Source organism: Protopterus annectens, chromosome 3.part1 (assembly GCF_019279795.1).
Source record: "Protopterus annectens isolate FY-2018-M chromosome 3.part1, PAN1.0, whole genome shotgun sequence".
NCBI lineage: Eukaryota > Metazoa > Chordata > Ceratodontiformes > Protopteridae > Protopterus > Protopterus annectens.
Genome location: NC_056732.1, coordinates 1,838,495,716 through 1,838,523,255, shown reverse-complemented (window position 1 = coordinate 1,838,523,255; position 27,540 = coordinate 1,838,495,716). Strand labels below are relative to the sequence as shown.

At 45.4% G+C, this 27,540-nt stretch overlaps 1 protein-coding gene across 1 annotated transcript in view; it reads left to right on the top strand.

Annotated features, from left to right (window-relative positions):
• LOC122798736 (zinc finger protein 271-like) overlaps nt 1-27,540 on the top strand; it is a 197,068-nt gene that overhangs the window by 80,424 nt on the left and 89,104 nt on the right. The window contains exon 3 of the mRNA XM_044067839.1: nt 12,913-13,035. Within this exon, the coding sequence (XP_043923774.1) occupies nt 12,913-13,035 (123 nt within the window). The remainder of the gene's footprint in view (nt 1-12,912; nt 13,036-27,540) is intronic.

Sequence of the window (27,540 nt, the reverse complement as noted above, 5' to 3'; positions counted from 1 at the left end):
AATGAGGAAGGTTGAGTGCTATAGTAAGTCATACCTTATTTAGTGGCTTACAAGTTCTGAACAAGTGCTGAGCATGAATAAGCAAATTTAAGTGCTAAAACTAAGAATCTGTATCTGCACTAGATGAGTTACAGGACAGAAACAAGTGCAAATACAGACTTTCAATAGGAACTTATTACAGAGAATAAAGTACACACAGAGAAGTTATAAGAAGTCATAGAAAATATGTACAATAGCAGAAAATCAACAGACAGTACCAAAGGTACAATATTAGAATACCAGTTGTAATTACAGTAGTAGAAGTGAAGAATTACAGAAAAGTTATCAGAAATTAACTTGTTTAGTGGTATTAACTATTGCCATATAAACATTTGCAGGTGGATTTTTAAAGATGTTCTTTGATGGCTTTTTTAAAGTTCATTTATGTATTTATTTACATGTGTGTGTGTGTGTCTGTGTGTGTGTGTGTGACTGTGACTGTGTGTGACTGTGACTGTGTGTGACTGTGACTGTGTGTGCGTGTCTGTGTGTCTGTGTCTGTGTGTCTGTGCGTGTCTGTGTCTGTCTGTCTGTCTGTGTCTGTCTGTGTATGTGTGTTGTATGTGTATGTGTGTTGTGTGTGTCCATAGTTCTTGATACCATCAGGCAGGTGATTGTAGGTTGCAAATCCCTGTCTGGAAAGCGCTGTTCTCCTCACAACAGTTTTAAAAAAATGGGCGAAGAAGGGAAAACAAGCTATTTTGTTAGTTCTGAGATTGTACATGTCATCCTGGAATGTCAGTCTTAGAGAGGGACAACATCCCTGTTTTCAAGCCTTGAAAATGAGTGTACTTAGAAATAGAATAACCCTGTTAGATACAGAAAGCAGTCAATGTTTCAAGTAACTTGCAGTAGTAAGGAATCATCCAGTAGGGTAAATTTACAGATTGTATTCTCTGTCGTTTGAATCTATGGATGCTGTATGTAGAACATAAGACCAGGAAAGAGAGACCATATTCCACTTTAGGTATTAATGTCTGATGGTGGTGTGCAGCAGCGTTCAAGATAAACCAGAAACGTATAGGTATGTAATGCTAACAGGTCCCTTGGAGAGAAAATATGACTGATCCTATAAAAAAGCTTCAGTTGGGCCATCACTTTGTTTGAGTCAGTATGAGATATGAAGAAAAGAGCTAGTTCAAGATTAAGGCCTGGGTGTTTCTTTTCGGTGATATTGGGAGTATTACTAGTGCATGCATCATTTATATGAAGAGGTGGAATGGTTGGTCATTTCTTTGTTGTAGAGAAGATCATGAGATTAGTTTTCTTAGGGATGATTTAGATGATAAATGAACATAGTTCAACTACATAGCTGACCGAAGTCATCCTGCAACTTGTTTTCAAGATCTGTGTGGGAAGTACTTGATTTGTAAAAGAGGTGCATCATTTGCATAAATAAATAGTTTGAGCTTTAGCAGTTCAAGAGAGAGTTCTTTGTCAAGGAGGTAGAAGGGAAGTGGGCCCAACACAAATTTTTGAGTGACTTCTTTAAGAGTGCATATAGAGGAAATGGAGTTGTAATAGATGTGATGCCCCTGGACTGGCCCATTAATCAGGGAACCTCAATCCTCACTACTAGCCCCAGTGACAGATGCACACATTGGGAGGATTACAAGTATACAAACAGTAAAGTACAATTTCGCTTGAGAGCACACAGAGATCACAGTCAGTCTGTGGCTGGTTTCTGCCTCTTTCTCCAGATCCCCAATAAGACTCCCCACTGGCACAGCTATAAGGTTAAGATTTTAAACTGAGTGGTCAAGCCAAATCCTCCAGCACCCTCTCTGTCCAACCAGTGCTTCGTGTCCCTGCCCAAGTAGCTGACACACACACACTTTGAGATTTGCTTTCTGTACAAACACACAGATACTCCTGGGGAAGGCTGGCACAGTTTACTAGCTATCTCCCTTATGCCCAGACTATAAGGTAGTCATCACTGCCACCAATCACTGCTTATCAGCTAGTCTAAGGCCCTTACCAAGGGTGTCCAATCCTACTGTGTAATGCTACTGTTATCCAAATGGTTTAAGTGTGACCAAAAGCAAAGCTATTTAGGGGTGGCCTGTACAGTGTCACCAAATACATATGTAAGTGCTGTAAGAGCTTAAAAATGTCTCACAAATATCAGTCACAAAGACAGGTTTAAATATATTTACTTATAAATAAAAAACAAGACAACACTCAATAACTCAACACAGTGGCTACAGAGTGCAGAATCACAGGAAGTATTTTAAAACAACATTGCAGGACAGTCTCAAATAAATACAAAAAAACATCCACACTAATCTTTACTGTATTCCTTACTATATCTAATAGAAATTACTGTAATCTAGTTACTTACCCTTAGCAAGGCAAGTACAGATGATAATGAGTGGATGTTGTCAGAGCCAAAGACAAATACAAACTGTAGTCTTTCTCTGAGAGTTCTTAAATTAATAATCAACATTACTGCTGGGTTGGCTCAGATGACATCACTCTTCGTCACCTGACTTCAGTTCCCAGGCTAAACAGATACTTAGAATTAAGCACCTCTGTGTCAAAAATGCATATATCTCAGAAGTGTGCAGCTGCTAAGAAGTCATACAGCAATAAAACACTTTTCGTTTTGGACATAGCAATTACTTTTCTCCAAGACAATAGAAAATCATCTAGCTCTAGACATCCTGTTTCCTTACCACATTAACTAACTTTTATAGCACATCGTAAAACACTTTTAATCTCAACTTATTTTCTTGAAGTTTTGCAAGTTAACTCTGTATGTTCCATCTTCCTCTATTAAACCATATTTGTACAGGTATATAGTTTACGTACATTTCTGTTCTTTTCCAGTAGGGTACACTGTGGTTACATTCTTGAAGCTCAGTACATAACATACAGTTCTCTTATATTTGCAAGACAAGCATATGAATCATATTAGTATTCACAAATGACATATGATTATTTGCAAAATTCCAGATAGCTGGGCTAGCAGTGTCCCATTTCTATATAAATCATATTAATATTTTCAAGTGACGTAATCATTTACAAAATTCCAGATAGCTGTACTGGCAGTATTTCCAGGTGTAGATGGTTGTGAAACCAGAAAATTGTGTTTTCTCTAAAGTTTGTCTTTTGAGCTTGTTGAGAAGGATCTTATGATCTGATAGTTTTGAATACCATTGTCATATCTACATAAAGGCCTGCTTAGATATGACATTCATTCATGTTGTATTAGATGTTGTCACTGGCCATTAGGAGGGCTGTAAAAGTCCTAAATGCATTGCAAAAGCCATGCTATGTTTTGCTTAGTATCACAACTATTCATGTCATTTAGGAGTTACTTGTATAGTAGTGTTTCAGATATTTTTGTGTTGGACCTCACATTAGAGATAGGTCTGTAATCTTTTAATTCTTAGGGAGTAGTGATTTTAAAGATCAGGGGCAGACATGTGAGAGAAATTATAGGCAGACGCATAAGAAAAATTACAGATGTGAAAGAGGTTTAGCATTTTCTTTCAGCAGCTACTTTCAAGAAAGTAGAATTTAGCTTAGAGAATGTGGAACCATAATTATTGATGATATTTCCAAGACTTTTGCTATGGTAAGTTAAGACTTTTTGTTATGTGCCATAGAACAACTGGGTTGGAAGGGTTGTTTCTTGAAAGCAGTCATGGCCTTGTAAAAAAGGCTTGCTACTTGAATATCAGTTAATCAGGGAACTTTAGACTAAGTGTCTCCAGAGAATAACATGCCAGCGCTGCCCACTATCTCCTACTGTATTCCTATTAGTCGTGGATGATTTGGCACAGGAAATAGGGAAGTATTTAGAAGGATAGGGTGTGGCAGCTAGGAATACCAGCATAAAAATCTTTGCTCATGTTTGCATGTTGCTGATGGATTATGTTGAATTATTGCTGCCAGGAATGTGAGATCTGAAGTAGTTACTTCATTTGCTCTGCAACCTGTGGGTATCGGATCCGACCTCGGATCCGAGCCGGCAGCTTTCCAAGCTACAAGATCCGAGCTCCTAGCTCCTCCCCCTACCCATAATCCCCTGCTACATGCTGTATTACCTCAGATCATTTTTTGCTGCGGCTGAAGCAGCTACCTTTGAAGAGCTCCTTGGCTTTTGGTGAGATCGTTACCTTTCTTAAACTTTTTTTCTCAACTGGGAAGATTCTATTTTTTAGTGTACGTGTGAGTAGTATCCCTTGGTTTTTTAGATACTCGTTATTTTTTAGAGTTAGTGTTTTCTGTGTGACACCCCTCCCCCCTTAGTGTTTGGGTGTGCGTGTGTGAGTGTTTAGTCAAAATGGCTGAAGGGCCCAAAGCCATTTTTTCAAAGTGTACTGAGTGTGGCCATAAGCTTTCTCTGGCTGATGGCCACACTCAGTGCGTTTTATGCCTGGGGCTGGCCCATTTATCTACGGCCTGCCCAATATGTGCGGCCTTTAACCCCCGGGCACTTAGGGACAGGAAGAATAAGCTGATCCTGGCAGGCTTGCTTCCCCAGGAATCGACTTCTTCTTCCTCTCCCGCTCAGGCTGCCTCGGCAGCCCTCGTGCCTTCTGCGCCCCCTGCTCAACCGGGGACTCAACCTCCCTCTTTGGGTTTGAGCTCGGGGGACTCTGGTGCCTCTTCCTCCAAAGAGAAGAGGCACAACGACAAGGAAGGGCACAAGTCTCAGAAAAGGTGGGCTGAGACTCAACCCTCAGCCCCGCCATCTAAGCTGGCTAGGTCTCCCTCGAGGGTCTCCGGATCCTCCCCCTCTCGGCACCATTCGCCATGTTTTTTGCCGGAGGAGGAATATCGGTCTCCCTCGAGGTCGTTGAGGCAGCCCTCCCGGCCCACCTCGATGACTTCTTCTAGGTCGACCAGAAGCCTCACCGACGGGAACATGGATCGGATGATGCGTCAATTCATACAGACCCAAATGCAGATGGGGGTGCTGTTGCCTCCCCCCACTCTGGGGGGGAGTGCGGCCCCCATTTTTGCTCCGATCACTCCTTCTCTGACTTGTTTTCGGGTCTTGGAGTCATCGGATCCGGGCCCTTTTGGACCTGGGGATTCGTCAGCGCCGATAGCTCTGGTCTCTTCGACGCCGACTGTGCCCTCGAGCGTGTCGGATCTGAGTTCTCGAGACCGAGGGCTGAGCGTCGGATCCGTGGAAGTTGGTGTGTTTTCGGCGCCGCTGGGTTCGGAGCATACCTCTCTCTCGGCTCTGACTGCATCGGCCCCGGCCCCGATCCCTACCTCGGAGCCGAGGAGATTACTTTCGGAGCATGGCGAGAGTAGCTCTCCTTCGGCTTTTGAGGTAGTGGAGAGGGTACTGTCGAGGTCTTCCAGGTCCCCGGTTAGGGGCTCGGTTCCTCCCATACCCCTGCTGCATGTGGGTCTATCCTCCGTCATCTGACCATTGGGACAGCCTGCTCAAGCCCTCCAGCTGGTTCCTTTGGAGGAACAAGAACCCGTTGACGAGCCCTCTTTGGACAGTCCCACCGAGGAGGTTCCTCGTAAACGTAGGTGTAAAAGGAGGCACCTGGACTCCCCTGAGTCCATCACCACCGACATGGATTTAGATGAAGGGGAAGGTTCCCCAAGGTCACCCCCCGAAGATGTCTCCTTCGGAGACATCATGGAAATGTTGCATGTTAGAGGGGGCTGGTGTGCCCAAAAACCTTCCTCGGATGAATCCGTGTTCCTGGAGGCGTTTGAGGCAGGCCCATCTACCTCCTGGGTGTCTCCTCCGGCTGACCCCTGGTAGACTTAATTACTACCAGGGTGTGGAAGCAGCCCGACACCGTGGAGCCAATCCCGAGACGACCCATCAAGGTCCTTAGCCCCCCAACGGATAGACTGTCTTGGGCCAAGGGATCTCCTGTTGATGCCATGTTGGTGGCGGCTGCCACCAAGAGAGAACTCGCACAGGAGAGTTCTTCGGTTCACCTGCCGGATAAGGAATCTCGAGCGCTGGACCGCATTGGGAAGTGGATGTTTGCTTCAGCGACCTTTTCGATAAGGGTGCTAAACTATATGGCACATACCATTATGCTACAGCGAGACTTGATTAAGGAATACGCTGCAGCCCCCCCCGGAGTCCATGTCGGTCGAGGACAAGAATGTTTTTTCGACTCGTATGGCCACTCTGAAATCCATATCTAACACGTCAGTGCGGCAACTCTCCCATGCTACGGAAGGAGCCGCTAGGGCCAGTGGAGCCGGGGTCATCTTGTGGCGTCATGCCTGGCTCCGTCTTTGCGATTTTGCGGATCCCTTCAAGGCGTTTTTCGTGAATGCACCATTTGACGGGTCTTCGCTTTTCGGCAAGACCGTTCGCAAAACACTGGTCCAAAGCGAGAAGGACGGGAAGACGCTGTCTGCCGTCTGAGTCCGCTTCTCTAATCTCCAACGATCGTTTTCAAGGAATCAGAGGGGACAAAATAAGCTGTGGTTCCGCAAGTCTCAGCAGTCCCATCCAGCTTCAGACCCCTCGTCCTCTAGAGGCAGAGGAGGACAAGGTGGGCGCCGGCCCAGAGGCAGAGGGGGGCCACGTAACTTCAGGTCTAGAGAACCTTTCTCGGACAGACCCGTGCAACAGCCCTGAGGGCTTACCCGGCTGTCTCTAGAGGCAGTCGGGGGGCGGTTGACGGAGCACCTGTCAAATTGGGAGTCCATTACGACAGATCGATGGGGGCTCCTTATCATATCCAGAGGTTATTCCATCCCCTTCATAAACCTTCCCCCCATGACCAGACGCCTCCCCGATGTACCACCCGATCAGAGGGAGGCAGCGGCTTCAGAAGTGTCGAAGTTGCTACAAAAAAGAGCCATCCAGCCCGTCCCCCCAGACCAGTCCGGATTGGGTTATTACTCCAGGTTCTTTTTGGTGCCAAAGAAGATGGGGGACCTAAGACCCATTCTAAACCTGTTCATTCCCAAGGAAAAATTCCGGATGGTCACCCTCCAATCAATTCTCCCATTTCTGCTGGAGAACGACTAGATGTGCTCTATAGACCTCAAGGATGCATATTACCACATATTGATGGACAGACGATCCAGAAGATTTCTCCACTTCCGGCTGGCAGCCAGTCATTATCAGTTCAGGGTTCTTCCGTTCGGCCTCACCTCAGCCCCCCAGGGTGTTCATCAAAGTCATGGCAGTGGTTGCAGCCCACCTGAGACTTCAGGGCATTCAGGTCTTCCTGTACCTAGATGACTGGCTCCTTACCAGCTCTGTGTGGTAAGAGATTACGCTCTGACTCTTGCCCAGAGCCTAGGCATCTCAGTGACTCTACAGAAATCGTTTCTTTGCCCCGTTCAGGTCCTAGAGTTCATAGGGGCCAGGTTGGATACCCGTATCTCTCGAGCTACTCTAACTTCAGACAGACTGAGCAGCTTGTCGTTTCAGGTACTAGCCCTTCTTCAGAGTCCTGCGCCAGTGGTGGAGTCAGTTCTGAGGGCACTAGGGTCTATGGCAGCGGCGATCGGTCTCTCCCTTCATGCATGTCTGTGGATGAGGGTATTGCAATGGACCCTTCAAGTTCAGTGGTCGCTATTACTCCACCCGTTGAACACTCCGATACCACTGAGCAGAGTTTGCAAGGACTCCCTTCTTTGGTGGCTCCACGCGTGAGAACTGAGGGAAGGGAGACTCTTTGTGATTCCCCCGCCCCAAGCCACGTTGACCACAGATGCTTCTCGCCTCGGGTGGGGGGGGGCATTGTTCGGGCAGAACCGTCCAAGGCACATGGACTTCCCTAGAGACCGCTTTGCATATCAATGTCCTAGAGATGAGGGCAATGCTTCTAGCATTGCAAGCTCTCCACGACCTTCTCCCTCTGGGGACTATTGCAATCCAGATGGACAACATGTCAGTAGTCTGGTACATAAACAAACAGGGAGGAACCAGGTCTTACCCCCTTTGTCGAGAGGCTATGAGAGTTTGGGAATGGGCGATATCCACCAACCGGTTTCTGGTAGCAACACACATTCCGGGACGGTCCAACATATTAGCGGACAAACTGAGTCGAGTAATTCTCACTCCGTACGAGTGGTCTCTCAATCCATCTGTTGCGAAGTAGATCTTCCGCAAATGGGGTTGGCCTCGCTGCGATCTTTTTGCTTCTCCATTAAACACAAAATGCAGCGAGTACTTCGCAATACTTCCCCCCGAAGGGGAAAATCTCAGAGATGCTCTAGTTCATGCTTGGCCTCCCGGTCTCCTTTATACTTATCCCCCCGTCTTGCTTATGATAAAGTTCATACAGAAAGCCTGTCGGTTGGGGAGAAGAGTTTTCCTCATAGCCTCATTCTGGCCTCGCCAGATCTGGTTTCCTTATCTGCGGTCTCGCAGTGTGACTCCTCCATGGATACTGGATCCCATTCCAGACCTGATCTCGCATCCTGCAGGATACCAAACCCCGAACCTGGCGAACCTCAAGCTTGCTGCTTGGTTGTTCCAGTTCCACTGATGGCTAGGACTCCCGGTATCTTATCTCCTGTGAAGGCCATACTGGTCGCGGCGCATAAGCCGGCTACCAGAAAAAATTACAATAGGAAATTGAAACGTTTCTCCATCTGGGCTAAAGACAAGGGCCTGGATCCATTTACAGTTCCTATTCCGACTATCCTGGACTTCCTGTCGCTGATTTTTCGGCAGGGAGCACGTGCTTCTACGGTTAAGGTGCAGTTAGCAGCCATCTCCCATTTTCATGTGGGAGATGGCTTAGGGTCCTTGGCATCTACAAAATTATGCAAAACTTTCTTGCGGGGCATCTTTCTTTTGAAGCCGCCTGTGAAAGCTGTGGTACCCCCATGGGATTTGACTTTAGTCTTACAAGCCCTGACAAGTCCACCCTTTGAGCCTGCGGCCTCGGTTCCGTTAAAATTCTTGTCTTGGAAAATGGCCTTTTTGGTGGCTATTACTTCGGCCAAGAGGGTTTCAGAACTTAAAGCACTGTGTATGAAACCCCCTTACCTCATTTTTCACAAGGATAGAGTGTCCCTCAGGACTAACCCGTCTTTCTTACCTAAGGTGGCTTCAGAGTCAAATATTAATCAATCAATAAATTTACCTGTGTTCTTCCCAAATTTTCAGAATAGAGGGGAATACAAATTGCATAAACTGGATGTACACAGACAACTGCATTTTTACTTACACAGGACTAAGGATTTTCGCAAGTTGGACCAGTTGTTTGTGTCCTTTGCAAAATCAGCCATGGGTAGAGCCATTTCCAAAGTGACCGTAGCAAATTGGATTTGTCAGTGCATTCACGGGTATATATCTTCAGGCAAACCAGCTCCTGTTGGAATTCACGCTCATTCTACAAGGTCTATGGCCACCTCAGCAGCCTTTTGGTCCAGGGTTCCCTTGGATGACATATGTTCAGCAGCTACCTGGTCCTCTTCTCATACGTTCATTTCTCATTATAAACTAGATATGGTTTCGAGAGGTAGGGCTTCTTTTGGCTCCGCGGTGTTTCGGAATATCCTTTCGTAAAGGCCACCCAGGTTTGTTCCTAGGTAGCTGGGGACTCTGTCCCACAGGTTGCAGAGCAAATGAAGTAACTACTTCAGATAAAGAAGTTATGTACTCACCATAACGTTCCATCTGAGTAGGTACTTCATTTGTCTGCAGCCAACCCCCCCCCCCTGCCATCCCCCCGAACCTTTGTCGGGATCTCTGGTCACCTGAAATTCTCTTGTCAGGAAGTTAAATCTGGTGTATTCCTCTGTTGAGGTTATGAGTTGCGTGATGGGGCAAAAATCGATCTGAGGTAATACAGCATGTAGCAGGGGATTATGGGTAGGGGGAGGAGCTAGGAGCTCAGATCTTGTAGCTTGGAAAGCTGCCGGCTCGGATCCGATACCCATAGGTTTCAGACAAATGAAGTACCTACTCGGATGGAACGTTATGATGAGTACATAACTTCTTTTTATTTAAACAGCTTGGGAAGGAGACGGGACTTTATCACCCAAAAAAATCCATGTTACTTAAAGAAAGATAACAGTATGGAAAGGTAATGATGATGGTGTTTCGATCTTCAAAAGGGGAAACAAACTTGGGGATAAAAGTGTATCCAACATTTGGGGAACTAAAGAATGAAAACTTGACAGAATTAATGAAGAGGGTGAGGCAAATGTTGGATAGCTGGTCACAACGATAAATTCCTTGGGAGCAAGAGTTGCAACTATTAGGGTGATGTTGCCCCACTGTATTTTGATGTTTTGTAACATGAATGAGTGTGTCCCAATGATACATGTATAGGTGTAGTACAGAGAACCTATGAATATGCTGTGTGGGTAGGAAGGCAGTTCAGATAAGTGTAGAGGAAGGTTTTGGGCTGATAAGATATGAGGAGTTTGTGGAATGTATGGTTTTAGGAGGTGTGCAGCAACATTCAAGATAAAGACTTAGAGGCATGCAATCAGAGGGACTGGGATGTGGGTATTTGGGGAAAGAGCTAGGACAGGTAATAAGACAGGATTTTGAGATTGTGGAGGTAGACATGGACAAGGGGATTCAGGAAAGGATTTGGAAGAAGGTCAAATTTAGCATGATAGGTTGTGTATAAATGAAAAAGTATTGGGAAATGAAGCCCACAACATTTTTGCAGAGCATTAGAGATGTGGGAGTTGCCTCACAGCAAGAGGTTCCCTGGTTCGATCCTCGGCTGGGGTGCCTTCTGTGCGGAGTCTGCATGTCCTCCCTGTGGTCGCTTGGGTTTCTTCCCACATCCCAAAGACATGCTGTAGGTGGATTGGACACTCTAAATTGGGCCTAGGTGTGAGTGAGTGTGTGTGTGTGCCTTCTGTGGCTGGCAACTCGACACTGTAAAACTCCACTGTCACTCATGAGCAGACAGATGATACGCTGTGGTGACCCCTAACCGGGAAAAGCCGAAAGAAGTAGAAGAAGAAGTAGAGATGTGGGAGTTAGAGGGATTGGTGTCTGTAGAATATTTAGCGGATAAGAATGAATGGATATGCTGATTGATTTTCATGTGCCATGTCAAAAGTTGGTGTTTAAGTGAGGAGTGGATTGGGTGGCCTAGTACATAGTGAATACAGGGTAGAAAAGAGAGAGAGAATAAAAAGAGCAAACGGGATATAAGCAGGACAAAGAAGAAATGAGTTACTGTTGTAAGAATGCTTGGTTGGGGGGTAGGATCGTGACACCAGGGAAAGCTTTACTAGATTGCAGAGTAAGTGGACTAATAATTATAATACCCATTTGTTAACCAGGAAGGCCCACTAGACACAACACATTTATTAACCACATAGGCCCATGGGACACACAGTCCCTTATCAGGGGCTGCACAGATGCAGTGTCTGGTTAAGTAACATTCAAGGTCACACAGCAGGCAAAGGAGGGGTGAAAGAATCAAACCCTGAACCACAGGAACTACAGCTCAGAGCCTTAAATCTCTGAGCCAGCTAAGGAGGATGACATGTGGAAGTTGAATGAAACATAGCAAAAAGGTTTGATGATTGTGAATAGAGCTAAAGTACTAAGCCCAGTCTTTGATTTGTATGAGAGGTCTTCTCTACAACTGGTATAGAATCTCTTGAAGATGGTAGGAAGTGGTATGGTTGACAGGAAGATGTTGGAGGCATGAGGAGCCAGATGCTGGGTGGCAGCATATGCAGTGGGAGTGACAGTGTGTGGCAGGTGAGCTCTGGGGTGATTTTTGAAGTACACTCCAATATATAGGAATCAGCCAATCAGCGACTGGATATTTTGTGTTTTTGGTGACAATAGACTAGAACAGCAGCTACGCACTGTACTTGTAAAAAAAAGAAATGGCAGTGATGGACGTTATCTGACGGAATACATCTGGGTGGAAACGAGTAACGTGGGTAGGTTAGGAAACCGATTAGCAATGAAAAAAGGGCCAAATGGGAAAGAACACAGGCTGTGTGGGTTGAGTAGGAAGCACTGCAGGAAAAGGGGCATGACTAAAGAGCGTAATTGCAAGGAAGAAGTCCTCGAGTATGAGTGAGCCAAGAAGGAAATGGGCTCTGTAGTCGATAGTTCAACACTTTTCAGTGGAGTAACTGAAATTATTTGAAGGTATCCTCGGATGTGTCTTTGGAACAGTGCAGAAACGAGCGGAGTCTGTTTTACTTTTGATTCATGGAGGCTGGGCGATGTGATCTACAGTCTGTACAATGAACGTGACTGTGGAGTAATACAAAATTTCCAGTGTTTGTGGTATTCTGGAAACCGGTTGTCTTTAGTGCGTGGTAATCCCAAACTGTTGGCAAGATCTGTCAGACAGTCCGTGTTTTCTGAAAACTTTAAGGAATAGTTTCTAAATCTTTCATACTTAAATAAAAATGGGAAAAATACAACTTACACACACACACACACACACACACACACACACACACACACACACACACACACACACACACACACTGTTATTGAGGGAGGCAACTGCTGATGCTGTTAAACCTGCAGTTAGTTAAACCCCTGCATCGCTGGAGGATTGCATGCTTTATGGCTGTAGACGGAACTGGAATGTGACAGGAAAAGGTGCTTTGGACTAGTCAATTTACCTTGTTAGAAAGTTTATAAACATGAATAATGTGCAATAAAAATTAATATTTCTGATATCATTGTCGAGGAAGAAACTAGTGCACACATTGCATCCATGCAGGGAAAACAGGAGATTAAATGTTTAAGAAAAGTTGTATAAGAAAAGACAGTCATTCAAGAATTTGAAAATACTGAAAGTAATTCCAGAAGTAATCAAGTCTGCAACAACGTTGTTCTAATGTGCTCTTATCACTTATCAGCTGTGCATGAATAAACTACGATGAATGTAGTGTAAACATACTTGGAAGGATACATTTGTGACTACCGAGGTTGTGTTAATTTGTGTTTTCCAGGGTATAACATTCCACTGAAGCAACTACGTGCATTTCTTGCGAGGTTGGAGTCAAGTCCATCTGGTAATACAGAAGGAGGCAAAACTTTACAGGAGAAGGACCTTCCCGATGGCATGAATGATGGTAAGTTGCTGGTCAGATACTTGTCTCTTTGGATCTTCCTGTTCATGCCTAGCAGAAAGTTAAGATTCTGGGACAGGTAGCAAAGGAAGTGTGCACTTGGGGATGGCAGCAGCAGTCTACCGAAAAACAGAAAAGCACCACAAGTGTAGAGTGCTGTATTAAGTGTGACAATAAGAAAATGTCCCTAAAATATACTTAAATCTAACAGTCACACCAAGGCTGTTGGATCCACTCTTATGGCCACATTTTTAGGTGTTGATCGTCGAAAACTCTGAAAATTAGAAATAACAGCTCCGGAAGCAGTGCTGAAAGCAGAGAATGGGTAAGCAACAGAAAAGAAAATGTTTGCTAAACAGACTATATTTCTGATCTGCATGGACCCATTTCTTTGTCATTGTGGGACACTTGGTTAAATGACTTTCTCAGTGTCATAAGCAAAGAAGATATAGCAATTATTGTAACACACAAAAGGGCTACTAGCACTAAATGTTCTACAAGGAAACGGCTCCAGTACTTATTATTATTGCCCATCCCTCCAGGCATGTCTAAAGGTCAGTTCCCTGTGCTTTCTCCTGTTAACCTGGTGAACTTGGGCATCCTGAGGCAATGTAGCAACTGCCTCATATACACTGACAACCCACTCCTCTTACCTCCCAACAATCAGACTTGCGAGAGATGTATTTATATATCCAAACTGGAAGCCATGCACTCTTCAGCCAAGACAGGAATAGCTGGTCAAGAGGAGAAGGTCAACACTTGCACCACACCACATGGAACACACAGACCTCCAGAATACACACCAGCACTGCCTTCACATAAAAGCACAAACCACACACCCACTTTTGCGGAGGCTCTCAGTAAAAATCTACCCAAACGGCAGAGACCTCCAAGGCAGAAATGCACTCGACCAACACAACACAACACAACACAAATCACGAGACGCATAACTCTCCTAAACTGTGTGCCACTTAACCAAATCCCCTAAGGCAAAACAGCTTGCCCAACACACTAGTCATAGGTGACTTGATAGTGAGGCACGCTGATGTCCCACTCACTAGGCTGAATAAGGAAAAAGTAACAGTCAGCTGCCTGTCAGGTGCCAGGATCCACCACATAACACACGCACTCAGGTCCCTCAACAACAGGTATAAATATGACTCAGTCATTGTACATATGGGTGTGAATGACCAGAGACGTACCTCCCTGGACTACATGAAAAGAGACGAGGAGCTCTTGGATTATGTAGCCTAGGCGGATATAACCCTAGCCCTGAGCAGCATCCTACCATCACTCAAAGTGATACCACAGTACAAGCAGAAAATTATTGATTTCAACAATTTGCTAAGTTTCTGGTGTCATTCTAAGGGGATCCAGTATCTGTCTGCCTGGGATGACATGATTGACAGACCTCGATGCTTTGCCAAAGATGGCCTGCATCTGTCACTCCTGGGCTTCTGGATATTGGCCAAGGCTCTTGCCATCCCTATAGTGCCTTTTTTAGGCAGTGTTCCAAAGACCAAATTACCACCATAACAGCTACAAACAAATGCAATCTGAGGGTCATGCGGCTCAATGCTCGAAGTCTAAATCTCAAAATGCAGTCACTCGAAGCACTCCTTAAAATAGAGAACATCGACATTTGTGCTGTAACAGAGACCTGGTTCAAGGCAGCAGAAAGCACCCCTGCACTACCAGGCTATAACTCATTCCACACCTTTCGGCCCCAGAACTTGGACCGAAGCTCCAAAGGCGGTTGTGTTTCCATATTCATAAAGGATGCACACACCTACAGACTGGTAGCCCAACATAATGCATCAGAGATACTTCAGGAGCAGCTAACATTACGTAAGACAACAATCCAGGTCGTAGCCTGCTATAGGTCCCCAACCATGTCCCACGACTCACACTTCACGTTTCTAAGCACCCTGGAGTATATTAGGGTCCAACCTAACACGCTCATACTAGGCAACTTCAACTACCCCTCCATTAATTGGGAAAACTACTCCTGTACCAGTACACTTGTCCAATGTTTCCTGGAGTTAATTAATTCCAATGCCCTGGACTAGCTCGTTCTTACCCCCCCTAGAGTTAGCAATATTCCTGACCTAGTCATTACTAACATGGGTGACCATTGCTCTACAACAACAGTCAGCTTCTCCCTGGTTAGATCCAACCACAAACTAATCACCTTGGAAATCCACACCCCTCCAAAGGTAACCACCATAAAAAACTTCTCCAAAACTAACATTGGGCTCCTAAAAACAGAGGTGTCTAACTTCACGGCCCCCATGCAAATGGAGAATAGTTGCATGACCACTGAATCATACACCAATGCACTGTATGAACACTTACAAAAATGCATGGATCTCGCCATACCCAATAGAACCAAGACACTCTCTTCCAAAAAAGGAAGCCAATCTGGTGGTCCCCTGCCATAAACAAACTCTACAACAGAAGGAGGAAACTGATGGAGAATAAGGTGAAATCCCAAGACTGGAAAAGCTCCCTTAGCCACAACAAAAAGTTGAGATCCCTCATCAAATCCTCTAAAGCTAGCTATGGAAACAGAATTGCAGCAGATAGTAAAGACAACCACAAGGCATTCTATAGTTATGTAAAGAATCTCCACGGCAATACCCAGATTTGCTCTGAGCTACTGCACAATGGTAGCTCCTATACTGAGCCAACAGATATTGCCAATATACTAGCCGACAGATTCAGTGCCAACTTTACCCATCTCCTCCCCTAAGGACCAGTCATAATACCAGTAGATTGCCAGGCACCCAGTATTACCACTGCACAGGTTAAAACAGCTTCTATGGGACCTGACTATATCCCTGGCTGTGTTCTGCATGAACTACAGAGTGAACTGGCACCTCACCTGTGTGCCCTGTTCAATCACAGCCTCATCTCGGGCTTTGTCCCTACCAAATGGTGCACTGCTACAGTCCTCTCTATCCACAAAGGAGGAGCGACTACAGACCCTGGGAACTACCCCCCCCCCATTAGCCTGATGAGTCTGAAATGCAAAGCTAGGGAACGCATCATCATGGACCTAATAAACAAGGATATAGGGAATCTCCAAACTCTGGATCCCACACAGTTTGGTTTTGTGAAGGGTAGATCATGCCTGCTCAAATTGGTCAACTTCTTTGAGTCTGTCACCAGAGCTGTGGATGAAGGCAAGGTGGTTCATACAGCCTACCTTGATCTGCCTAATGCCTTTGATACAATTCCCCACTCAGGAATCATAGAAAAACTCACTAAGCTTAGCATCAACCCCTATATCATTAGGTGGGTTGCAAACTAGCTTACAGATGGAACCCACAGTCTGAAAGTAGCCTACTCCAAGTCAGACTGCTGACTAGTCACAAGTGGAGTCCCACAGGGTTCGGGCCTGGGTCCTCTCCTTTTTGGTGTCCACTTCTCTGAAGTCCAGGCCAACAAGAAGGGACTCTGGCTGACAAAGTTTGCAGATGATTGCAAGTTGGGAGCTATTATTAGCTCCCCAAGTGATGTTGACATCCTACAGAATGGCCTCACGGAGACCAATGACTGGTGTCAGAATCATGGCCTTAAGCTCAGTGCCAAAAAATGTGTCATCATTTCCTTTGGAAAAATCCCGGTTCCCATGGTAGTCCACTGAACACAGAAGGCATTATAAGAGGTCTGGGAAGACAGGTTGACAGCAACCTCTCTTTTGACTACCACATTGCCACTGTGGTCAGAAAGTCCTTCTGTGTGGCACATCTCATTACTAAGGGTTTTGCATCCAGGAAGAAAGAGGCCATTATCTCCCTCTACTTTTCCCTCATTAGGCCAATCTTCAAGTACAATGCCCCATTTGACATTTAGCTCAGCAGACAACTGCAACAACTGGAAAGGCCGCAAAAGTACCTCACAAAGAGGATCTTGGGCCTTAAACACTAGTCCTATATGGACAGACTCAAAAAAATCCAGCTATTCTCTGTCTCATATCGCCTACGAGATCTCTGCTTGACTTACAAAGCCATGTCTAACCCAGCTCTGTTAGAAATACTGCATCTAGAGATATCCCAATCTCTCCGCCCACATGCTCCAGAGATCTCAACCTCATTACCACAATCAACAGAACGTACTGGAGGAACAGGTTCATAGTGCAGAGACTGCCCATGCTATGGAATAGACTTCCCATACATGTCAAGCAGAGCACCTTGTTGACCTTTTTCAAGAGAAATCTTGGTGAGTGGATGGGAAATAGAAAATTCACCCTGGGGATAACTCTAGTGGCTTTACTCGACAGAGGCACTGGGAACTAAGGTTGGGTGGGACGATGCCAGGGTCATCCTATGGCGAGGCTTGTAAAGGCCCCAGGGCCATCAGCCTAGTACACACCTATGAACCTATATACTAAGTAACTGAGGCTGTAGGAAACCATAACAGGACTATGTAAGGGTATAGGTGCATCATCCATTCTTAAACCTGTGTGCTAAAAGACAGCAAAATGACAGCTGGTTCAAATAAAAAGAGCACTGAAATTACGAGCAGCAGGAGTGTGAGCAATATTGAAGAACATTGTGTAGTACTGAAGGCTGGGAGAAAACAGTACTACAGAACATGGTGTGATACTGAAGGCTGGAGGTGAGCAGTACTACAAAACATGGTGTGGTACTGAAGGCTGGGGATGAGCAGTACTGCAGAAAATGGTGTGGTACTGAAGCCTGGGGGTGTGCAGTACTGCAGAACATGGTGTGGTGCTGAAGGCTGGGGGTGAGCAGTACTACAGAACATTGTGTGGTACTGAAGGCTGGGGTGAGCAGTGCTACAGAACATGTTGTGGTACTGAAGGCTGTGGGTGAGCAATACGACAGAACATGGTGTGGTACTGAAGGCTGGGTGAGAGCAGTACCACAGAACATGGTGTGGTACTAAAGGCTGGGGGTTAACTACTACAGAACATGGTGTGGTACTGAAGGCTGTAGGGTGAACAGTACTACAGAACATGGTGTGGTACTGAAGGCTGGGGGTGAGCAGTACTGCAGAACATGGTGTGGTACTGAAGGCTGGGGTTGAGCAGTACTGCAAAACATGTTGTGGTACTGAAGGATTGGGTGAGCAGTACTGCAAGACATGGTGTGGTACTGAAGGCTGGGGTGAGCAGTAGTGCAGAACATGGTGTGGTACTGAAGGTTGGGGGTGTGCAGTACTACAGAACATGGTGTGGTACTGAAGGCTGGGGATGAGCAGTACTACAGAACATGATGTGGTACTGAAGATTGGGCTGTGCAGTACTACAGAACATGGCATGGTACTGAACGCTGGGGGTGAGCAGTACTGCAGAATATGTTGTGGTACTGAAGGCTGGGGTGAGCAGTACTGCAGAACATGGTGTGGTACTGAAGGCTGGAGGTGAGCAGTACTGCAGAATATGTTGTGGTACTGAAGGATGGGAGTAAGCAGTACTGTAGAACATGGCGTGGTCCTGAAGGCTGGGGGTGAGCAGTACTACAGAACATGGTGTGGTACTGAAGGCTGTTGGTGAGCAGTACTGCAGAATATGGTGTGGTACTGAAGGCTGGGGATGAGGAGTACTACAGAACATGGTGTGGTACTGAAGGCTGAGGGTGAGCAGTACTACAGAACATGGTGTGGTACTGAAGGCTGGGTGCGTAGTACTACAGAACATGGTGTGGTACTGAAGGCTGGATGAGCAGTACTGCAGAATATGGTGTGCTACTGAAGGCTGGGGGTGTGCAGTACTGCAGAACATGGTGTGATACTGAAGGCTGGGCATGTGCAGTACTGCAGAACATGGTGTGGTAGTTAAGACTGGCCTCTGGCCTAGGTGAGCTAAGTGTAAGAGTCCCAGGTATAGCATAACAGCACAAGGATTACTAGTGATAATGTCTTAGGGAAATTGTCAAGCCAGACAGCCTATAGAATTCCTAGAAAGACTGTTGTTCGGGTCTTCTGCTTGTGCTGAGCAGAAAAAGCGGGAGTTTGTTTGCTTCCTATGGTTTGATCAGTTCAGTTAACAGAAATAGCCTTTATAGAAGAATTAGTGGTTATGTGTGCCATTAGTGTTGATCCGACAGACACAAACCACTTCCAGCACTTTATTGGTTAACATACGTACCAGTAGTAGCTGTGTGATGTTCATCGTGCATACAGCTGCAGTCATAACAGATGGGTTATCCTGCCGTCAGGCGGGTCCTCGGTCGGCCGAATTCCAAAGTCTAGGTCCGGCTTCGGTTGTTGTTGCTTCTTCCCTGACGTCAGTGCGGCAGGGGTATAAAAGAGGCAGCCGACGTCATTTTCCCCAGTCTTTCTTGCCGCGCGGTGCCCGAAGCAGAAGCAGTTCGCAAGTGCCGGTCGGCCAGCTCCTGAGATTTACGAAAATATTTCAGCCGAAGTCTTCTTGAAAGCTAAGTACCCCATTGGGGAAACTTTTCTTGCCTCAAACCAATGTCAGACAAACTTAATAATTGCATTTCATGTGGGAAGCAAATACCGCGTAAGGATTTCCACTCTTTCTGTATACCTTGCTTAGGCCCAGACCACGAAGTCTTGGCCTGCCGTTGTTGTGCTAGATTCAACAAACGCACTATTAAGCGTCAGGCGGAGTTCGCCCTTCACTTTTTTGGCAAAAAATTTAATTATATTATGTCGTTGGATGCTCCGACTCCAGTTTTGAGCAAAAAACGCAAAGATAAGGACCGACATACGAGGTCCGCACCACCTACTGAAACCACGCTAAGGCCGACTACCGGTTCTCCGGTACTCAGCGAGGTGCCTACGCAGCCCCTGAGTACCAATGACAATGCATTACCGGTGTCTTCAGTACCCGAGGTCGCAGGCTCCTCGGCCCCCATTCCTACTACAGATACCGACGCCACTCCTGGCAGAGAAACTCAGAATTTAGACAGGCCTGCCATTTCTCAAGGGGTCTTCAGGCCTTCCTCCTTCTCTATTAAAGCCTTCACTAAATCTAAAACAGCCATGAAAACCGAAAAACAAGTTCCTCAGACCCCCTCTCAAGGCACCATGCCTAAAAACAGATGCTTAAAATGGCTGAGGATTTGATTACTCTTATCAGGTGTTCTCAACCCCCCTCTGACAAAAGGCCCAGATTAGAGGAAGACTACCCTTCCTCAGATCAAGCTTCTATTACCTCAGAACTATCTGAGGATCAGGATTATGCCTATTCTCCATTCGAAGACTCTGATGCAGAGGAGTCTATTCCCTCGGTCTCCCCCCCCTGAGGACTTCTCTTTTGGGGAAACCCTGCATACATTGAGGGAACACTTTCACTGGGAAGGCCAAGATTACTCAGATTCCAAGAAAAGGCTCAGGGAATTTATTTTGCTCCTCCAGCATAGGCCTCTGGCTATCCCTCCTGTTTTAGATATATTGGATGATGTGTACACAGAAGCCAGCCTTAATCCTGATTCTTTGCCTCCAGCTCCTGTTAAACCAGACAGGTATTACTGGGTTCCTGATTCTCACCAGTTCCTATATAAAAGCCATACTGCTGACCCAGAAACTATTTCACAGCGTCCCAAGGGAATTAAGGCCTCTACTGCTAAAAACCCATTACCTTCAGAGAGAGATTCCAGATCTTTAGAAAGGTGGGGGAAAAAGGTGTACACTTCGGCCACTTTAACCATGAGGGCATTAAACTGTCAGTTCCATATGTTAAAGTATCAGCAGTTTTTGATATCTCAGCTGAAAAGCAAGATTACACAACCAGAACAACCAGATTTAAAAGAGTTGCAGGATTTGCTGCATGGTGCAGAGCAAGTGGGTAAACATACCTTGCAGTGTGGTTTTGATGCTTTAGAGGCCTCATGTAGAGCTGCTGTTACTTGGTCTGTTATACGTAGGCATGCTTGGCTCAAAGAGCAAACCTTACCAGATCATGTCAAAGCTAAATTACTAGATGCACCTCTTCAAAAAGATGTATTGCTTGGTGTTAAAGCTGAGGAGGTGCTAAAGAAAATGGAGGAAAAAGCGAAATCAATGCAAACAGTGAAAGATTTCCTGCAGGTACAGCCTCCACATTTCAGCAGAAACTGGCCTTCAAAAAATTGGTCCTTTCCAGCCACGGACAGACCTCAAAGGGGCAGATGCAGGCGTCCAAGGGGTAGAGGGCAACCTCAAGGATCTTTCAGAGCCAGACAGTGGCAAGCACCAACCCCAAGAGGTGGAGAAGATAGATCACAGTCTTTTAGAAAACAGACACAATGACTTCCCCCTACACCTGCCAAGCAAAGCTTTAATGGCAGCACCTTTGGGCAGAAAACTGACATTCTCAAAAAATTGGCATATTGTTACAAAAGACAAATGGATTCTGGACATTATAGACAGAGGCTACAGGTTCCACTTACACACCCTTACAAAAATGAGAGGCATGCCAAACCTGCCACAAAATCAAAGGGCAGAGGCACAAAAACAAATTTCAGCTCTCATGGACATGAAAGCAATTCAAGAGGTACCTGCGAAAGAACAAGGTCAAGGGTTTTATTCCAGACTATTCCTGGTACCAAGGAAAGACAAAGATTGGAGACCTGTTTTAGACCTATCCATCCTAAACACATTTCTACAGGTGCCAAAATTCAAGATGCTAACATTACAGCAGCTTCTTCCCATGCTGGGCAAGGAGTCTTGGCTGGTAACATTGGACCTGAAGGAGGCATACCTGCATGTCCCTATCAGACAAGATTGCAGACGATACCTCAGATTTTTTGCAGGTTCAACCCATTACCAATTCTCTGCATTGCCCTTTGGCTTATCTACTGCGCGCAGAGTGTTTACGAAATGCCTGGCATCAGTAATCGCCTTCTGCAGACTACAAGGGATACAGATCTACCCATATCTGGACGACTGCCTGATCCAAGTGGACAGCAAGGACATACTGCTGCAGCACCTGGCGTTTGTAATAAAACTGTTGAACTTCCTGGGATACACAGTCAACAAAAAGAAATCAAAACTGATACCATCTCAACAAATAATTCTCCTGGGTGCCAGCTTGGATACAACCACCCAGATGGCCTACCTCACGCCAGACAAGCAAGGGCAACTGTCTCAATACTTCATAAAAATGGCAACTTACACCAGGCTAACTGCAAGGAAAGTCCTGCAGACTCTGGGATTCATGGCATCTTGCATCCTACTAATCCCATGTGCAAAGCTGCATATGAGGAAACTTCAATGGTACCTAAAAAACTTATGGTCTCGACACAGCCACAGCTTGGCAGCAATTATACCACTCATTCCATGCCTTCAAAAGGAATTTATGTGGTGGGCTCAAGCTTGCCAAAGAAGTACAGGTCTTCCTTTCTGTGTACCTCAAGCAACTCAAATCATCACAACAGATGCCTCAGACTATGCCTGGGGAGCACACATGACAGATCAGTTCATTCAGGGAAAATGGGCATGAAAAGAGAAGCACCGTCACATCAATCAAAAGGAAATGCTAGCCGTGCAAAAGGCTATTATGACCTTCAAAGACCTACTGCATCCAGGCCAGCTATTGATAAGGACAGACAATACCACAGTGATGTGGTACATAAACAAACAGGGGGGAACTCATTCATACCCCCAGTGCAGGCAAGCCATGACCCTATGGAACACAGCACTGGAATTGCAAATTCAACTACAGGCACAATTCCTGCCAGGGAAGGAAAACACACTGGCAGACAATCTAAGCAGAAATATGACAGATCCACATGAATGGAAGTTGCATCCTCAAGTTTTCACAAAGATAACTCAGGCATGGGGACAGCCAGACATAGATCTCTTTGCTACCCACAGAAATTGGCAGTTGAGAAAATGTTGTTCAAGGACCTATCATCCACAGGCCTGAAAAGTGGACTTTCCTTCAATTGGGCAACATTGACAGTCTATGCCTTCCTGCCTCTTCCTCTGCTGCCCAAAGTTCTATTAAAAGCCAGAGCAGAGAGGCCGAAAATGATTCTCATTGCTCCACACTGGCCAAGACAACACTGGTATCCGCTCCTGAAGAGCCTGACAGATTCCCCACCATGGATCCTACCTCTAGTCCCTCTTCTGTTGTCCCAGCACAACTACAAAACTCTTCACAGCCATCTCAAAACTCTAAATCTAGCTGCATGGAGAATTCCTTGATTTCCCAACAGTTTCTCCTCTCCAAGGAGGTGCAGGATGTCATCTTGGAGGCCAGAAGACCTTCTACTAGAAAGGCCTACTCCACCAAATGGAAACGATTTTGTGCCTGGAATCAAAAGAAGGGACAGAATCCTTGGGTAATAAATATACCTCAAATTTTACAGTACCTAGCGGAGATGTTAAACAATGGACTTTCCTTCTCCTCCATCAAGATCCACGCTTCAGCCATTTCTGCACAATACAACACAGATCCTCCTTTATTCTCTCATCCTCTCTTAAGGCAGTTCCTCAGAGGGGCAAAGAATATAAAACCCCCAAGGAAACCACCAGTCCCTGCTTGGGACCTCAACTTCGTATTGGAAAAGCTGACCCTTCCTCCCTTCGAGCCAGCTTCTTCATCAGAGTTACAGTACTTGTCATGGAAAACAGCCTTTCTTCTGGCTATCACCTCAGCTTGCAGGGTTTCGGAGCTACAGGCCCTCATGGCTGTGCAACCATTCATCATTTTCCATCAGAACAGAGTTTCCTTACGAACCAACCCTACCTTTATGCCAAAGGTAGTATCCAGTGTAGCTTTAAATCAGACTATCCACTTACCCACCTTTTACCCTAATCCACAAAACAAGGGGGAAAGACTACTACATTCCTTGGACATTCACAGACAATTTCGTTATTATTTGGACAGGACAAAGCCATTCAGGAAATCTGAGCAACTCTTTGTGTCCTATGCTGCAGGTGTTCAAGGAAAGGCTATTTCCAAACAGACAATTTCAAAATGGATAGCCCACCGTATACACTTTTGTTACTCATTTCATGGAAAAACTGTGCCTGCATGCATCAGATCCCACTCCACCAGAGCCACAGCTACCTCTGCAGCTTTCCTCAGGGGGGTCCCCTACCAAGGACATTTTGGAAGCAGCCACCTGGAGTTCAGTGCACACTTTCTCCAAGCACTATCGCCTCCCACTATACTCTAAATCTAGAGTGGGCTTTGCCACAGCAGTCCTGCAGGGCATCCTAACCCCTCCTAGTTCCACTTAGTGCCTCCCACCCTTACTTAGCTTTGGGATTCTACCCATCTGTTATGACTGCAGCTGTATGCACGATGAACATAGTACAGTTTTGTACCTACCATAAATGTAGATGTTCGAGTGCTCATACAGCTGCAGTCCAGGTATCCCTCCCTCCCTCCATCCCCTCTTAGGACAGGCCTTATGACAAACACTTTTCATATAACCTTTTTGGGGTATTCTTTTATGTTGTATTTGCTTGCAACTACTGTTTTTGATTTATCAACATTGCATTTTTGCATAACATTATGTTTGCCTTCCTTCTGGGAGCACCTGACATCTGGGGCAAGAAAAACTGAAGAAAATGGCGTTGGCTGCCTCTTTTATACCACTGCCGTACTGACGTCAGGGAAGAAGCGACAACAGCCGACGCCGGACCTAGACTTTGGAATTCAGCTGACCGAGGACTCGCCTGATGGCAGGATAACTCATCTGTTATTACTGCAGCTGTATGAGCACTCGAACATCTACATTTATGGTAGGTACAAAACCATACTTTTTGTTTTCTTATCTGAAGGGAAAGGCTGAAAGAATTCTACACAAAAAGAGAGAGATATTTCCACTGCAGTATGTAAAGGGAATCGCTGATGTTTGAAGTTTAATGCTTAATTAAGGCACCTCACAGCTTAACACAAGGTAGCTGATGGAAAGAGATCATGAGACTTTCTTGTCTGCCTGATTCTGTAGTTACTGTATTGCATCTGATCCCCTCCCCAATTTCATCCTAACTCTCCAGGAATCCCAAGCTGATTTAAAAGCCAAAGTTGAGGTGTTAGTTTGCACCTTTTCCAGTAAGTGATTGTACAAACCAATAATTCTTTGTTATAAAAAGTTATTTCTTGTCTACCCTGTTTAACTTACAGAGTTGACCAAATCTGTGCTTTCAGAACCACATCATACTGGTTTACTATCAAATGAGTGAAAATCAAAAGCCTGAATCCCAAAAAGACTGAAAATTCAAAATATTGAATACATTTGTAATGCAGGGGGCAAGCCCCCCTGCTCGCCTTATGTGGGGGGCTGCGCCCCCCCCCCACACACACACCCTGCATAATATATATACCAGCTCCAAGATCGCACTACAGTGGAGAAGGGGCAAATTCCATCATTCGATATTTTGAATTTTCAGTCTTTTTGGGATTCAGTCTTTTTATTTTCAGTCATTTGATAGTAAAGCCACCATACTGGATCATATCTGTATCGATCAACCGGAAAAGCATCATTCCATAAGGATATATGATGCAGTTTTCATCAACCATTGTAATGTGACTATTGTCTTCTCAGTCAGGCCACATAAATGCAATAGTCACGTGATCAAATTCCAGGACCCTGAAAGTACAGTAGGAAGGCCACCTCTGAAATATGTTTGATTTTAATTACTGGTGTCTGGTAACATGGCAGAAGGAATGCAATATTGGAATACTTTTTTAATATCCTATTACCCCCTTGGGTGAATTTTATCCTATCAAAACCATACAGGAGAAAGAAGTTTCTGCTCCTTTGGGAGCACTTGATTTCAGGCAGGTATTTGCTGAAAGGCACATTATTAAGGTAGTCACACTTTAGAAGATTAGAACCACTTATTTTACATTGGGAATTATGGTAAAATAGTGTCAGTAAAGCAAATCATCACCATCAACATCCACCCTTTCCTCATTTTCTACATGGGGTCAAGGTTATCTCTCTTGGTTCTATAACAGTCTGTAACCTTCTTTGATGGTCATCCCCAAGTTTCACAGGTCTTGTTTGAAACAGTCCATCCATCTCTTTGCTAGATGCCCTTGTCTCCACTCGCCTTCCTCCTGTCTTTTAAGGAAAGGTACTTTCCTGAAAAAGACAACTTACTTGTTGCATTCCTAGGAAACCCGAAATAATTTTTAAGGGAAATAACTTGGCTGAAAGGAATAGTGTGAAAGTAGTTTCTCTTCTAGATATCCAAGGGCAGAGGTGGCTGAACCCAAAAATAATTGCTGAATATTTTGGTATTGTCTTCTGCCAGTTGCTGGGCTACTCATTGTTAAAGGCTGTGGCATTTGAAGGACAGGAAAAACCTGTCGAGTTTTCTACAGACTTTCACTTTGAATAGTGTTTATTTCCAAGATAAATATATGGCTTTGAGAAGTAGTAACTGCTGTCTAAATTGTCTGGGCCCTAAATTCTTGTGGGAATGTAACACTTTTATAGCAATTGAGCTGATTCATTATTAATGTCTTATTTTCTACAGACATCATTCCAGAACTGTAGAAATCGTTAATTTAATGTCACCCATTTAATATGATGGAACTTCTTAGAAATGGCGAATTTGGCAGCACAGTCAGCATTACAGTTCTGGGGTTAAGCTCTCGTCCATACAGCTGTAGTGTCCAAGATTCAGTCCTGCCTCCAATTATACTTTGTGTGACTTCTATATGCTTTCCCTGTATCTGCATTGGCTTTTCTTTGCTAATCCAGATGTTCTTCGTCTTCCATTGCTGCAGTCCTGACTATTGGGTATAGTCCGCGTCCCAGTCGGCCCGAATACCAGAGTATAAGGCTGACGTCGGTCAGGGTGCATTAGACTGACGTCAGTACGTCAGGGTACTAATGCGCATGACCGACGTCATATCCTCAGTCTTTTTTGCCGCATGGTCCGATGCAGAAGCAGTTTTGCGAGTGCAGGTTGGCGTACTGAAATATTTCAAACCGAGTTTCAGACCGAAACAGAGTTGGCTAAGTACCCGTTGGGGAACATTTTGGTTTTTCTTGCCTCAGTATTTTACCGGATGTCAGAAAAAGTGAATAACTGTATTTCTTGTGGGAAACAGATACCTCATAGGGATTATCATACCTTGTGTATACCTTGTTTAGGGCCTGAGCACGTCGTTGTTGGTTGCCGCTCTTGTGCTAGGTTTAACAAACGCACTATTAAGAGGAGGTTAGACTGTGCCAGGTTAGTGTTTGGGAAGCGTTGCAATTATAAAATGCCGTCGGATGCTCCGGCGCCGCTTCCTCAAGAAGCGCAAGGATAAAACAGTGAAGCCTAGGGTTGAGGAACCGGCAGTCCCGGACGTCGGTTCTTTGGAAGGCTCAGTGGAGCCGGAGGTTTTGCCAGGAGTTTCCATGGAGTCCCAGGCAGAAACTATACTCTTACAGGATGTGCCTTCTCAGGAGGTAGGCCAGGCTGAGGGGGCTTCTCAGGTGACTGTTCTTCCCTCTCTTCCCAAGGTAGTTAGGGCCTCTCCTTCTGTTGCAAAAACTTCTATGAGAGGTAGGCCTACTTCTGCTTCAGTGGGGGCTTCTCCTACCATTTCAGGTTCTGTACCTAAGAAAC